Here is a 16810-nt window from a genome sequence, read left to right on the forward strand (position 1 = left end):
TATTATGCAATGCAATGCACTGCACCATACAAATATGCAAATATCAATATGAATAAGAGTCTAATAAGATCAATACAATATAAATTGACTTACCAGGGTTATTTGCCAGGGTTATTTTATTTTCATTTACTGAATTTAACTGTTACATCATACTTGCTTTATTATTATTCTGAATAATGAATAACGATGATAGTACCGAAATAAAGTTACATTTAAGTTAAACATATATGAAATAAAGTACATGCAGCTTAAGGTTAGCAACTATTTTAAACTGTTGTGATTTAGTTCACAACATCTTCCGAATGGTAGATTGCCGCGTGATCATTTCATAGCGAGTGTGTAGAAGAATTCAAATATCACAGATATACTTTTGTAGGTCCCGTGTTGTAAAGAGGGCTGAAACAACAATACTTTTATAAAACGTACATAACTCATTCACAATAATAAAATCAAGCAAGTTTTCAAAGCATATGATGTGTAGAATGAACTTTTGCAAAACATCAAAGTGTTATTGTTTAAATAATATATTGATTTAGATAATGAAAATCGATCAGGGTAAATACGCCAATTGTTGGCTACACAATTGCCAGTCAGCCTGTAAAACATGCCCGACTAGCTATCTATGGCGACCCCTTTTACCAGATCACTTGTGCCTTGCCGAAATTTCATCAGCGTTATTTATATCCACCCACTGAAAGCCAAATTGGCTCAATACTGTCAAATTACCAAAAAAATAGGTGATATATTTGATTATTGATTTGTCATTTGAAGTGATTCCTTCAATTAAGTACTCTTTAAAATTAAAACAAATAAATAAATATAACATAGAAACAAAAACAAATGAAAATCAAACAATGTTTTCAGGACAATACGGTACAGTTTCATTTCATGTTGAAAATTACGGATAAATGATTAAACATTAGACTAACTTCATAATGAATATACGGGTTTGGGCAGTAGTGTTGACAATTTGCTGGTACTGATTACAAACTTACCAAAGAACATTGACTTTCATACGTATATGTCCTGCATACAAACTATTTCAGTAGATTCATGATTATACAAACTATTATGTTAATTAAAGCCATAATGCACGATCTTATATGAAATTGGTTTATTTTTTTCAAACCTGATTTTGTTGCATATTTGTAATGTTTACATATGTCCCAACTTGCACCTAAATGGAATCGGCCAAATATGTTGTCTTTGTAGGTCAACAGAGCAAAGTTCGACATATTATCATAATTTAAAAATTATTATGATAATATGTCCTCCCATAGAACTGCATGGTAAAAGGCCAAAATAACCAGTGGGGTTTCTTTCACTTTACCTAGTTATTTCAGCTTAAAATGGACAGCAACCCTTCTCGCCAGTTATTACTAATATTATTTCAACATTTTTATAACAACAAAATTAAACTTTGACGGAAATCGAAAATTAAGGCTTTAACTAACTTGCTTTTTATTTGAGGTTTCTTGTCCATCCAATTGATTTCTATGTACATTCTTTTGTTTCGTGCAAAAGGACTAGCAGCTGCTCTTGAAGTAGGTTTGATAGCTTTTGATAATTCTAATTTTGCAATTCACGTTTAGTTGATCAATGAATATTGCACACCATGTACTCATGTATGAAATGGGATTGCCAGCAAACATAAAACGTTTTCGACATTATTCGCTCAAGGTTAGAAAAGGTTGCCAGAAAACGTTTAAATGTCGGTTATATAAAGGGTATATATTCCCGGGTAGGCCTATATATTAAGGGTTTAAAACATTTTCATAACATTCAAAAACATTTTTTGCAAACTTGCTGCAAAATATTCTAACATCATGTTATTTAAGTGGTGATATTTGGTACAAAATGTTTGCACAAAATATGTTTGCACAAATAACATTTGGACAACATTTTAAAAATGTTGTTGTAGTATGTTTTGATATAAAACGTTTTAAGACCTTTATATAACCCTACATTTAACGTTATTAAAACGTTTTTACCAAAACCAAAAATCCAATATAACTCCATTAAAACGTTTCGTAGACAAAAATATGCAAATTTCAGACCACGTGTAGAAATGACATGTTTTCTATCATTATTTTACAGTTTTGATGAAAAGTTCTCCTTAATTCACCCGTTGTATAGAGATTTTCCCACCCCACTGGTGGTGTGTTCTCTCATGTCCCAACAAATGTTCATTGATAATAATGTCTTTTCGCTGTACGAGAAAAAATCTTGCTTGAAACGACATATTTTTCCATTGAATACTGTGTAATAGAGGATTAGTATCTGTTTATCGTTCTCAAGACAAATAATATGAACTCAGAGTTTCAACTTTAAAATGTTGATGTTATGGATAGTTACAGGAACATCCGGGACTTGATTTATCACAGCATGGAATTGAACTGATGGCTAGGGAAGTAAAAAGGGCAGGTCCTTTTACAAGATTCGATTCGTGATCTTCAACAACTCTCTTAAGTTCCTGCAAAAGCCCTTGATGCAGTTGTGGATCCAGCGAGTAAGCTTCTGACGGATCTGCGGCTAGATTGTATATCAACGGTGGATCATGCTTCAGAACGCACCTAGATCCGCAGAATAAACACTCAAAGTAGTAGTCGTTAGGAAAGCCCGCTTCTCCACATGTGGCGGCATATTCAAATTTACTTTTAACCGGCATGGATCGGTAATGGAATTTGAAATTACCGTAACGCACAGCAAATAGTTTGTCATTACAGTAAAAGAAAAGTGGTTCATGGTTGCTTGATTTTGACGTAGGATTCTTCGCTTCATAAGAAGAACTCTGCAACGATAGCAGATGGCGAACATCTTGACCATCAATAACGCGATCGTGTGGGATGTTTCCTCCAGCGAGTTGTACAAATGTTGGGAAGATATCCATCTGACTGATTACTTGTGTATTGATCCGACCCGGACGGATGTGCCCTGGCCATCGTACAATACCTGGTACGCGGAGACCTCCATCAAAAAAGTTCCCTTTGCCACCTGGAAATGATAAGAAAACATATATCATTTTAGTAAAATACGGTACTTTTATAAACAAACAAACAAACATACAAACAAATAAACAGAAACGAATAAAAAATACTGTCTAAATATCTTAACAGGCAATAAAAACGACAAAAAAAAAACGCTTGCGGATAATATGACAGGAAGCCTTTAATGTCAGCCAAGTTCTAGCAAACTACCGGTATAGGGACTATTATGGTGTCTGTGGGTGGTGTGCGTGTGGGGAGGGGGTGGATGGGATATGTTTGTATGAGTACATTATAATACCAGTGCGAGTGCATTATAATTTTGATAAGGTAACTTGATATTAAAGAGTAATATATTATGAGGACATCCAGAGACAGGATAGTCAACATTGATGCTTTCCTTGCTGAACAGAGTAAGCCTACATTATATATTGAGTAGGCCCCTACAGTTGACTTCCTGTAACTCTCTGCACTCAAGTATGGAGTATATTGTGTGTTAGTTCGGTGGGGTGTATAAGGGCGTGTGTCTGGGTAATTGGAATTTGTGATTAGTTGAAAAAGGTTAATTGAATTTGATGTATTTTGTGAGGTTAACCAGAGACAGGAAAGAATAGGCCTACCTTAATGTTTTCCTTGCTGATAGTGGAAAACATTAACTTAATAACAGGAGAAGGCATATGATATGAGGTTGCTGACGAAGTTGATACACAAACGGACAACTATTAACTAAATAATGGGAAGTCTATGCATTAATATTTTTCCCTGCTGTCAGCAAAGTAGGGCCTACATTGCCTTAGAAACAGTTTCCATTTTGTGCCCGCGAACATGGAAGTAAGAGACACGAGCCTGTGTGTTTTGTTTCGCTCGGTTGTTGTTGGTGTTTCACATGGATGCCGTACTCCAGAAGTCAGAATAACCAGTATGTACAAGTTCGTTACTACGTGATACTTCATATAATTATTGGGTGCAACAAGAATGTCGGATAATATGAAATCTTACCTCTAAATATACCATTATCTCCTCCTTCGTTACACAGTTCAAGTTGGCCTCCATTGTCAGAGCTGAATAAAACTAATGTGTTTTCATCAAATCCTAGTCTTTTGATCTCCCTCATAATCTCCCCAACACCCCAACTCATTTCACGAATATTGTCGCCATATACACCTGAAATAATAAAATTAAAGAAAGAAAACACACATTATTAATGTAATTTTGCCCTCATATTTTACAAACATCTTTTATAACTTTGTTACTATGGTAACAGTGAGAAGTTATTATTTTGCCACCACCGTCAACACGAATGTGCGAAACCTGTCGACAATCAACCTAGCGTGATCGGTTTTTGAAACTCAGGCTAAATTGTCATGATGAATATTGAATAGCGAAAAATTTCAGCCTGTGGTGCCAACTTTTTGCTATGACAATTTTACTTTTTAAACATTTTTAAGCGACAAGTTTACATCCTGGGATTGTATGGTATTACCCTTTTCGAGATATGTCGGACACAATAGGATAGCGCTGCACGAAGTGGGTAAAGTCTTTTGAATTTGCCGGGTTTTTACCCATATTGAAGACTGCCCTCCTTTTGTGTACGCCATACTTCGAAAAGGCTAATTTAATAAGGCGCCAAGAGAACACTTAATCTGAAGTTTGAAGCACTGTGGAGCTCTCTGAATCTGGAGCCCGGGTCTGGAGCACTTTAAATCGACAAAATAATAAAATTAATCATAACGTATTGAATACCTCTTTGTGACGATCCGTTGAAATTTTTATTGCTGAACAAATTCACATGTGGGTGCGCAAAAGACATGAACAAAAAGAAGGGTTTATCTATCCGAGTCTTGTGGTGTTGCCCGATAAATGTTTTAGCGTCCTCCACAAATGTTCGCGTCAGGTTTTCGTGCGCAATGGGTTGTTGGATAATGGTGGCGTTTCGATAAAGATAGCAGCCTAGAGAATTGGGACGTTGTACATGAATCTGGAAAAAAAGAAGGAAAAATAAGGAAAAAACAAATAATCAAACAAAATTAATTAAACCGCACAGTTGTATTTTTTCTCCTGGTTATGTAAACTTATAATAGTAAGTGTTCATTATACACTAATCATGTTAATTATTAACGTAAAATAAAAACTGTGTTAACAACTTACAGTCAACAAGATATCAACATTACCGTTTACAAACAATTTACCCACATGCAAATACGTTTATCGTGTTTACCGCCAAACAGACTTAACCACTGTTTGTGCAAAATTTCCAAGCGATGAGCAACTTGTATTACAAAAATGAACGTTGCATTTGACTTGAATTTTGCACTTACTTAAAAATATTTGAATTATGCTATAACAAATCATTCATTTGACAATAAGGATGTCAAAATCGCGAAAGCAGATGGTTTGAGAAAGGAGTCAAGCAGGCCCTTACCCAGGGTGGGGTGTGGGGTAAACAACCCCCACCCCAATTTGCAAAAGTATACAAAAAGTCCAAAAATGTAAGAATTTGCGAGCGTAGCGATCCAAAAATTTTTTTAAAGGTTTTTTTGGTCAAAAAAGGTCTAAATTTGGGGAAGAAAGTGCACTTTTCACAGAACCCCCCCTTTTGAAAAAAAGTCCACTTTTTCAAAATCAGCACCCCCACAAAAAATCCTGGCCAAGATAGCTATTTATGTCAAACGAGATCGAAAGGAGCCTTCCTTACTAACAAGGGAGGCGGGCTACGTCACAACTGGCACTGGCCTACTGTACAGCTCATGATCAAGAAGATAGCAATACTAATATAGTTTCCGAGGACCTGGAAAATGACAAAGTCCAAATGTCTTCGGTGCACACCGACATCGCCTGGCTAATAATTACTTGGTACACCAGAGATACTAAAATCAATACCCGGGATCGATACACGTGAAGTGTGCTATTCACGATTTGATATTCAGACGAAAATCTTTGGATACCGGGGTAGAAAATGATGAATATCTCCCGTAAATGATTTCGTCTAAAGAAACCAGATGTGGTTCCTTATACTTGAATATATGTGTTGAACAGATATGATAGTCGTTAGCTTGCGTCTTGAGAAAGAAGCTTGCGTCTTGAATTCAAAAACTGACAATAATTCTGATTTTATATGTGCCGAATTATAGTGCAGTGTATAGGCCAATCGTGGGTAGTCTAAAAGCAATGACCTATGACGTACCATGCTCGACTCACACGCGAGGTTAATCACCGGGCAATTGTGAGTAGCCTTAGTCAGATGTCCTTCGGCCCATTATGCGTCTCAAAACTGTTAAACAGGTCGGAACAAAATGGCCATGCGTGGCGGTGGATTCAACCTACCATGGCGATTTCTGCCATGAAGATATCGGGGCGATGACACTGTAATCGGTAATACCAGGTCCTCGTGAGGTCGCCGGTGTGTCGGTGTGTTGTTATGTTGGAATCCTCGGAAATAGTACAAAGCAAACGCACCCCTTATACAAACAAGCACATCCCACCCACACACACTCACACCCCCACACACACCATCCTTGACCCCTCACTCTTCGAAGTGAGGGTTTGATCATCTAGTTCATAGCAATGAATTTCTTTACCTGATTTTCGTCACATGACCATAGATTGGTGTAAGGTAAGTTGGTTCCAACATAATCGAAGCCATTCCGATAGGGCAAAAATGCACCATCCATTGCAGTGCGACTATTTATGCCTGAAATTGAATTATGCAGAAACAATAAAACTGATTATCATGGACAATGTTTAAGGGTCTGTGCAATAATCATGTGCACCCTCAGGGTGGTCAATTCTCAAAATGGTTTGCCAAAAATCGCCCCCCCCCCATTTGTTTGTGGGGGGGGGGCATAATATAGAAACGGTCGCCCAAAACATCGGTGCCAAAAATATCTTGCCCCGTCCCTTTCAACCTGCCAAAATCGATTGCCCCCCCCCTTTCGACCTGCCCAAAAATGCCTGCCCCCACCCCCCTATAATTGACCCCGGGGTACATATAATTATTGCACCACCCCTAATACTCGTAACCAAGACATGTCATGAAACCTAATAATATTATAATTATGTTGAACAGAGTACGTATTTCCCAAATCCACATTAATTGCGTGAACTAGTATTTGCACACCAGTATGACTTTTAGCGGACGTTATTTCTCTTTTAGTGTACTTATTATAAATTTGCTTTCGAAATTCGGTGTTTTGAACCTTTAAAACGTTCATCATAGCGTTTGATTAAATGAGATCATGCACATGTTTTCAACCCTCAATTTGGCACAATAGGTGGATCATATTTTTTCTTTTTTTATGTCGTCATTAAACATAACATTTAAGCTCATTAGAGCAGCAGTGTAGATTAGCACTAGACACCATGGTCCCTGTGATTTGATCACAATGATACATTTTTTGGGGACTAAACAACACTGCGTCGTTGGGCAGGAAAAACCTTCTATGTGTCATTGGCTCCTGAACATGTTTAAAACAAAACCTCCAATGTACCTAGCCGGTTGGCAGTTTTATTTTAAACATGTTCAGGGCCAATGACACATGGAAGTTTTTCCTGCCCAACGACGACTACTCCCACACTACCAATACCATCAAAATACATACACTGAGGGAGATTTCGGTATTAATTATCATTAAACTAGCTTAAACTTTACATTGTCAAAATAACCATGTTGTTGCAACTATAGTAAGGGTATTCGGACAACCAACCCACAACATATGCTAATGTCAATTTAAACGAAGCAAAGGTAAGATCAGTTATTTATGTCACTATAACAAAGGAAAGATTAGATAAGCTTTAGTTATATATAGTTGTATGTGTTTTTTTCCCTAAGCATCGTACGATAGTTATGATATTATTATACGGAAAATTAAATGCTTCAGTATATTCTTCTGCAATGATTCTTCGTGCTTCGTATATTTAAATCATTTAACTGAGATGACCATGATCTTATATGTCAAAAGATGCATTTTGTTGATATTTACCGAGATGCCATTTGCCCACCATCCCTGTTGAATACCCAGCGTCCCTCAGCGCTTCCGCTAAGGTGATCTCTTCTGGTGGCATTCCCGTTGGTGTCAGAGGAGTAAAATTCATTTGAAGACCGTACATTCCAACACGAACCGGCAAACGTCCTGTGAATTCAATTAAGAATACTTTCTTATGTCCACTTTTGGGGGATTGATAAATTTAAAAAAATTATAGCTTACAAATTTTGGCTAAAATCAATTTTGTTTAACACTGCTGAGTTCAAATAAAAAGATTACTTTTACCAAATTACCAACATACTTTAATAAACTATATTATGACAAATAATGGCAAATTTTACATTATTACGACAGATACGAATGAATGTATGACATTGAACGGTACCATTCTTCTTTTTCCTTTCTTTTATTCCTACAAAATAATACAAAGAGTTTTTTATTGAATGGTTTTAGCACACACTACAAACCCTTACCTGTTAATAATGCAGCTCGACTCGGCGAGCATAACGAACTAGCTGTGTACATGGAAGTAAATCTCAAGCCTTCCCTAGCGAGATCGTCAATAGGTCCCCATTCCTGAGTCGGATGTCCATAAGATGAAAGATCACCATACCCCATATCGTCCGCAAGAAATATAACAATATTGGGATGTTGAAGTTCTGTTGTACTTGAAGCTGCCATAGCCGTTACAATTAGCAAGCAGATGGAAGAGAACGAAGTTACGTGTTTGGTATCCATGTTGTGTTACTAATATCTGTACTTTTTGCAATTTGAAATACTCCGCCTTAAATGTTGGTATCCTTGTCCCTTAGATTGCCTTGTGCAGTTGTGTGGTTACCTACACCGCATTATTAACTAATTTTTTCTCAAGCGACGATATCGGTCTCCAATTTGCTGTAAAATTGATCCCGGACCAATATTTGTTTAATCTGAACGACTTTGAGCTACAGGTAGTTGCTTCTTTAATATAAATAGTCATTTTCAAGTATATTCAAAGGTTAATCTTGCTTGCATAAGTTTGTAATCTTTTGATGTTTACAGGACTGTATAATTTACACAACGAAATCTGAAGTTCACTTGTTTGCACTGGTGACTATTCAAGGACCAACAGGTTTCTGGTATTCTAAATTTAATCAAAATGTTCCAACTGACCTTCTCTATTTGTGACGATATTTGAACCTTTATTATTCCAAAGTTCACACTTAGCGCTTGGCCTCACAAGTAAATGACACACATTGTGAGAAACACGTTCGAGTCTTTGTACCTTTTACATACATATGATAACTGATTTCTGAGTCAAAAATGGCTGCAAATAGGCGCATGCAACTGCTTCTTCAACACGTTCAACATCCACAAGTTGAATCTGGTGCTTGCGTAAATTTGGCACCAACTTCGAGCTCTGGGGTGTTCAGCAAAGCAGCTGAAGAATGGTGGAGTAAATGTTCACAAGTTCGAGTATTGGATTTACACATGAGCTATTATGATTCCGATCCGCAGCAAACCAAACCGCACACTGTGATATTTCTTCACGGTAACCCAACTTCTTCCTTTCTCTGGAGAAATATCATCCCACATGTTGCTCCGGTTGCAAGATGCCTTGCACCAGATTTGATCGGCCAGGGAAGATCTGCCAAGCGACCAAACCACTCTTACCGGTTTGTAGATCACTACAAATACTTATGCGATTGGATCGATACGCTCAATCTTACGCATAAAGTCAGTGTCGTGGTTCACGATTGGGGCTCTGGACTTGGCTTCCATTGGTGTCATATGCATCCAGATCGTGTAGAAGCCATCGTTCACATGGAGAGTTTGATGCGGTCCAGTCCCGGATGGGACTCATGGCAGCCACAAGCTAGAGGTCTGTTCGAATCTCTTCGTAGCGATCGTGGAGAACAAATGGTCCTTGAGAATAATTTCTTCGTCGAGAAAATGCTCCCAGGAGCCATCATGCGCAAGCTAAGTGAAGACGAGATGAACGCATATCGCGAAGCTTTCCGAAACCCAGGTGAAGATAGGCGACCAACTTTGACATGGCCCCGGGAAATTCCCGTTGAAGGAGACGGTCCAGAAGACGTCATCGACATCGCCAACGCGTACTTTGAGTGGATGTGTCAAAACCACATACCCAAGCTGTACATTGATGGCCAACCGGGATTCTTCAGTTCGGGTTTGCGGAAGGCTGCCAAATTTTGGCCTAATCAGCAAGTGGCTAAAGTGAAAGGGTTGCACTTCTTGCAAGAAGATTCCCCAGCTGAAATCGGAAGAGCTGTTCGTGATTTCTTGAGTAAAGTCTATGCTGGTGACTAGAAATCGTAAAGCGAATGCCCGTGATTGTAATTAGAAGGAGAACATAAATCGGTTCATGTTAAGCAGATTCCTCCGCGATTTGTTGCTAAGAAGAACAATGTGTGACAATCGTATGTACTATATGTGATTTGTTGAAACACTTAAGCTTCGTCTGTAGAAGTCTACAATGAACAATGTGCAATACTATTATAGTGTGCTATCATTGATTAACATGATTAAAGGAACTTAAAGATATTCATTTCATATATTGTAAATACCGTTTGATAATGAAATATCATCGCCACGTGATCAAGACGGAAAGAAACGATGACTTCAATTCAACAATTATATTTTGTACTTGATTAGCAATGACTATAAACTGATGAATGCACTATCGACTATACACTTCATTCACAATGCGATGAATGAGATGTCAAAGTTACAAATGACACCGATATATATATATTTAACGTTCTATACTAAGTAAGGAATGAAATCAACATGAGGCTGCTCTTTAAAATGCTTTCAAGATTTATTTTGACGGGTTTACACCACAAATATATCGTACATTACCCTACGTTGCTGTGTAAAATGGCAACCATTCAAGTGTAATTATCTCAGCAGTAAGCCAAAGTACCAGTTGTGTTCATTCCTGTATATCCTTAACCACAGATATTCTGTGCCTTAACAAAGACAAATAAGTCAAAAAGAAAACAAGCAGACAATTTTCACACATTTGTATTTGTTTAGGATATACAGGGGTGAGCATAGCCGGGACCCTAATTTTTTGGCTTTCTGTATAATGGGACTTACTTCAAATGTACATTTTGTTGTCAAAGTTACACATGTCACCGAATTTATCTTTTTAAATAATGGTCCTTGAGCAGAATTTGTTTGTCGAGATGACGCTCCCTGGAGCCATCGTATGCAAACTGAGCGAAGACGAGATGAACGCATAAAAGCTTTCCGAAATCCAGGTGAAGATAGGCGACCAACTTTGACATGGCCCCGGGAAATTCCCGTTGAAGGAGACGGTCCAGAAGGCGTCATCGACATCGCCAACGCATACTTTGAGTGGATGTGTCAAAACCATATTTCGGAATTGCGGAAGTTCGCCAAGTTTTGGCATAATCAGCAAGTGGCTAAAGTGAAAGGGTTGCACTTCTTGCAAGAAGATTCTGCAGCTGAAATCGGAAGAGCTGTTCGTGATTTCTTGAATAAAGTCTGTGGTGACTTGAAATCCTAAAGCGAATGCCCGTGATTGCAATTTGAATGAGGACCTAATAAGCTGCTTCCTTCGTAATCTGTTGATAAGATTAAGGAACTTAAGAATATTCATTAATACCGTTTGATAATGAAATATCATCGCCACGTGATCAAGACTAAAAGAAACGATGACTTCATTCAACAATTATATTTTGTACTTGATTAGCAATATAATGATGGACTTCATTGTTCACACCAGTTTTGGGGTGACTCTACTAAAGAGATAAAGTTTATACCGGAGTCAAAATTAAAAACACTAGTTTTTAAAAATTAAAAAGAAAAATTTTTTGGCCCAATTTGGGAAATTGGAACAAGAAATAGAATTTTTGCTCCATTGTTTTTCATAATTTTGTTCCCGATGACACCCTTTAAAAAATATTATACCCAATGACCCCCTTTTTCATTTTGTTTATACCCAATCACTCCTTTTTTAAAAACAACGTTTTGTACCGATATGCCACTACTTCGAGACCCCGGTAGGCACATACCCGTCACTTTTAAAGTTGAGTGCCACCGGGCTCGTTGCCACTAAAGGATAATTCATTTGCTCACTCGGTGCCCAGTAAACGGGATTATCCAAAAATGTTGATTACAAACACCTAAACTAAATCATATATTAATTTATTTTATATATCTTTACCGAAAAGTTAGAGCAGTCTATTTTTGTAATGCTATAATTAAATTGATCGATTCATAGCCTACTATTCCGTCGTTCACGAATCCGTAGCGAAGGATTTACGAAAACACCATTACAACAAGTTGCAACACACCTTGTGACAAACTTTAATGAGCTGTGACATCATCACCCAATTTACATCTCGCCCTGATTTAATAGTGTATTTACTATGCAAATAACCACTTTCCTTCCTCCACAGTGTATCAGGAACTAGCCCTTTGTTATGCTAAATAGGCTGAAGGCCACACTCGCCATACCTCAGTAAACATCAAAAAAGGAGCTAGCTGTTTTCCGTGCGTGGGAATTTCTACCGTACATATTTCTGTGTATAATATTTGTATATTTGCCAAATGCCGAATATGGGCATTATGACCAATAGTTATGAATATTACATGGTACCTATAGGGAAAATAGCCGGATAGTGTCCAAATTTGGCTAGAATATACCTTATGGTCGATACTAACGAGTGAGTGTGATATTTTTATGAATGAACTGTTGTATGAATGGCAGCACACCGTCATTTTTTATTTTATTTTTTTGCATGTAAAAGAATTACGAAGATAACATATTCAAATCAATATTAATTGTGATATTTTGGCCTAAATACATTTGTTTAGCAAGATACGGCTTTAGAAAGGAGTGGATACGTGCAATTGGCCTATACCCTTGAATTTGTGATTAGTACGTAGTCAATTAACCACACACGGGTGAATGGGAGATGTCCTCTAACTTTTTCTGATTTTTCTGATGCCCGCCCATGCAGGTTGTCCACAGATAAAAATACGATCGGCGAGGGTTCGAGCCTTGGGCAGTGGGCTTAACTTAGGTGAGAATCCCTTTTCTCTAGAATTGTATCATCAAAATGCTACAAAATAATGCGCCTATATGCGTTTCATTTAAAAAACCAGTCAAAGTTGCTAAAATTGCAAACAAATAATCAAATTTTCATTCAAATGGATAAAAACATTACACACCCAATCCTCATTCAATATATTGAAACAACCCCTAAAGGCTAAATGGTTTATTCCTACTACCAACATGACCAAAAAGACCAAATGTACGGAGATCACTTCTTCGGCCTGAAAACCTATCCGCTGATTAATATTGTCAACTATGTCTTCGAAAACTGGTGACGGGTTGAAAGAAAGGGGCCATTGGGTTGGTCGTTTGGATTTCATTTTTTCGTTGATTGGATTTTCAGTTGGTTTGGGAAATGTATGGCGATTTCCATATCTCTGCTATAAAAACGGTGGAGGTAAGTGTTAATACTGATTACTGTCTATAATTCTTTTTTCTGCATAGATAGATCAAAATGTTGTTTCTCATAATGTTACAGTACATACGGCCAAAAAAAGAACCAGTAAAAGAAAGAAATTGTATGTTTTGGCCTCACTTAGTTTGAAAAAAAAGTCGGTCGGTCGATTACTTTTCTTTTTGACATTATAAAGTAAAATCTCTAACTGTTTAAATTATATAGGCCTACTTACAGTTGCCATAATGTGTAAGTTGCAATATTATGCTATTGTGGTGCTTAAAATTACATGTTAAAGCAGGTTTTACGTAAATTTTGTTTAAAAATACATATATTTGGTCAATTAGAATGCAAAAACATAGACTAAAATAAAAGTGCTTCGAGAATTTTGGATTTCGAGAAATTAGGCTCGGTATTCTTTTGTACAGAAATTTTTTCCCATTTTTCAAAATTAGGGTTGGTCAAATGTAGCCAAACATACACTTTTTGTTGGCCTCATTTCAGTCGAATTGAAAGTAAACGTTTGACCTAACAAAAACTCCAAGCTTAAGAAATCACCTCAACATTATTAATGTGACAAAATTGAATCCAAAAGGCAAAGATAAGCAACTGACCGGTTTCCTGGCTTTATCAATGTGCTGCATCATAAACTCTATTTAACTTTGACCGGCTCGGCTACATTTTCAAGATAGATGAACTCTTCATCTCGGGCTTCAGCATATGGATATAACATGGATAATGGTGCATTATTTCGGTCATATAAACATCAGGTGAAAAGGTTAATCACATCTATGCTCTAGTTGAATCTGATATCACGATTTTCCATAACTTTGAGATCGGGGTTGAGGGAAGAAGTCATAGGTCGGACTTACCCCGTAAAATTGAGCGCAGGTTTGTACCAGAGTTTAAAATTAATTTGTACCACAAGGAACGAATTTTCGACATTGCACCGTACATGTATGTGAGGTTTCTCAAAATAATTTTTACTTAAGGGTCGGTCACCCACCTTTGCACAGTATTTTTATGGGACAGTCAACTGTGCGAGGATTTTACGCAAAAGGATATAAAACGGCGCGGTGAGAGACGGCTGTTTTATTTGTTTTTAAGGTCAATATAAGTTTGTTTTAAATAAAACCACGCGATTCGTGCTTGATAATTGTTTTTCTAACATATCAGGTATAATGTTGTGATTACTGCAGTGTTCCTAAAAACTTACTGCTTTTGTCACGCAAAGATTACCAATTGATATCGAGTTTCATTGAATCATTTTGTTGCTGTTCAATTTTTATTCAACACTGAGTACTTTTTTTTATTTACAGTAATAGTATGATAAAAATGGACCCCCGTTAAACTGAATCTCCTTATTTATCAGTTATTTTTACATACAATCTTATAAAACAAAATATAAATAATAATAAAAAAAAACCAAAAACAACAGTATATATAATATATATCTTAATTTAGTACGATCAAATAGAGTGCTCAAATAGGACGTGATGTACAAACAATTTGGTGAAAACCCTGCATGCAAAATATCCTAGTATTTTATCCGGTGGCGAAATCACCAGTCCGACAGAAGATATGGTGTTGCGTCCGATTTCCGCCCGGGATTTCCGTTTGTTTCTCTATGCGTTGTGGCCGGTAATAGTCCTGCAGGCGTCCTATTACTTAGTCTGTGTTACAGACCTGGAAACTGATTACTACCCGCGAGCTACCAAAAATTGTGGTTCGTATATTCAAGGTATCCTCTTGTACCATTTATTGATCCTTGAGGTATTTTGTGTCCTCTTCCGTTGGATGACGGACTTGAATGACTCCTTAACACCATCCGCTTCGAGGATGTACCGTATAGTCTCGCACAATGTCATCGCCCCGATATCTTCATGGCAGAAATCGCCATGATGGTAATTCGAATCCACTAGTTCGTCAACAGCCACGCATGGTCATTTTGTTCCGACCTGTTTAATAGTCTTGAGATTATGGGCCGAGGGACCTCCGACTAAAGCTTTTGACAATAGCCTGGTCACTGACCTCTGTAGATGTCAGTGAGCCTATACGTCATCTTTTTTAGACTACCTCCACCAGTGGTCTACACTGCGCTAGTACCGTGTTATGTTCCGTAACCCAAGTGTTGACGAATGAGGGCAGCAGTCATTTTGAATCTGAAATTTTGTCTGTTTTTGATTTCAAAACGCACGGTTGATGTTCAATACGCGCACTTAAGGTTATCATATTCTTTCAACATACGTAGCCTATATATTCAAGTGCAAGCCTTAAAATTGGTTTTTAAAGAAGGCAAAAATGACGGGAGATATTCATCTTTTTCTATCCCGGTATCCAAAGATTTATCGTCTTAATATCAAATAGCAGATATACAACTCTACGCTATTGCACAACTCGGCTGCCCAATTTCCCTACTCTACCTGGAAAGGACAAGAGCGCGAGCGGTTACTTCAAATTATCTCATTGCCATCGCGTGGTTTAATCGTTCATGAATTCTACAGAGACGGTGCGACATAGCGTATTTTATTGTCCCCTTAACAATGTAGGATTTTTATTCTGTTTGGTCGTTACTAATAATAGGGTAGTTATTATTGATTAAGAGCGAATAGAAATGTCAACTCTATTTTGTATATTGTTATATAGCGGCATACATAGCAGATAAACGTGTATTGGTTTAGTTTCCCTGCCTGTACACTATAATTATTTACCCGATGAGGTCGCTGTGTCTCGGTCCCCATGGTTCCAGCCAGCTTGTGTTCTGTCATAATAAGAATGACGTAGTAGACCTATTTCCATGGTATAAGTTAGTAGTAGTAAGAGTATGAGCGGCGTGAGCCTGAATATTCTTACAACTAGTAGCACCCACCAAAATGCTCGTAAAAGTGGGAGGTGTGCTCTTATAACCATCTGTCTTGGTCTCAAACTTGTCATCAACTCCAATTTGTTTATCTATAAACCTGTCACCAACTGCATTTCCTTTACCTTTCACAAGAGTTGATCTATTGCATGGGTCTGAGGGAGCAAGGTAGATGGTCATTGTATTTTCTTTCTTTCTTTCTTTCTTTCTTTCTTTGAAAATCCTAAACTATTATTAATAGTTTGTAAGGGTATCTTAGCTTAATCAACTAGGTACTTTCTTTCTTTCTTTCTTTCTTTCTTTCTTTCTTTCTTTCTTTCTTTGAAAATCCTAAACTATTATTAATAGTTTGTATTAAGGTATCTTAGCTTAATCAACTAGGTACTTCAAACATGTTTCAAACATCAGTCAAATATGGTACATATCTGTTGTCACTGCTACTAATTGAACAAGAATGATCTGCTTTAGTTTTGTATGTGAGGTGAAGGACAGAGTAGTTGC

General features: G+C 37.3%; 2 protein-coding genes across 2 annotated transcripts; one reads left to right on the forward strand and one right to left on the reverse strand.

The window, feature by feature from the left end:
• Positions 1 to 2322: 2322 nt before the first annotated feature.
• Positions 2323 to 8755, reverse strand: LOC140147364 (arylsulfatase-like). Its single transcript, XM_072169141.1, has 6 exons — positions 8440 to 8755; positions 7964 to 8113; positions 6563 to 6675; positions 4728 to 4962; positions 3984 to 4148; positions 2323 to 2994 (listed from the first exon to the last, which is right to left on the reverse strand). The coding sequence occupies exons 1-6, from the start codon at positions 8702 to 8704 to the stop codon at positions 2342 to 2344; spliced, it is 1581 nt and encodes a 526-aa protein (XP_072025242.1). The 5' UTR covers positions 8705 to 8755; the 3' UTR covers positions 2323 to 2341.
• Positions 8756 to 9186: 431 nt separating this feature from the next.
• Positions 9187 to 10276, forward strand: LOC140147365 (coelenterazine h 2-monooxygenase-like). Its single transcript, XM_072169142.1, has one exon. It carries the CDS (start codon positions 9269 to 9271, stop codon positions 10274 to 10276), a length of 1008 nt encoding a protein of 335 aa, XP_072025243.1. The 5' UTR covers positions 9187 to 9268.
• Positions 10277 to 16810: the final 6534 nt, after the last annotated feature.

Source organism: Amphiura filiformis, chromosome 3 (assembly GCF_039555335.1).
Source record: "Amphiura filiformis chromosome 3, Afil_fr2py, whole genome shotgun sequence".
NCBI lineage: Eukaryota > Metazoa > Echinodermata > Ophiuroidea > Amphilepidida > Amphiuridae > Amphiura > Amphiura filiformis.

Bases quoted from the DNA above. Each gene is read 5' to 3' on its own strand.
- LOC140147364 (XM_072169141.1), bottom strand. From the start codon at position 8,704: ATGGATACCAAACACGTAACTTCGTTCTCTTCCATCTGCTTGCTAATT. The intron at 4,963-6,562 runs GTAAAGAAATTC...CTTTTTTTCCAG, and splicing joins GGTCATGTGACGAAAATCAG to ATTCATGTACAACGTCCCAA. The intron at 2,995-3,983 runs GTAAGATTTCAT...TATCATTTCCAG, and splicing joins AGATAATGGTATATTTAGAG to GTGGCAAAGGGAACTTTTTT.
- LOC140147365 (XM_072169142.1), top strand. From the start codon at position 9,269: ATGGCTGCAAATAGGCGCATGCAACTGCTTCTTCAACACGTTCAACAT.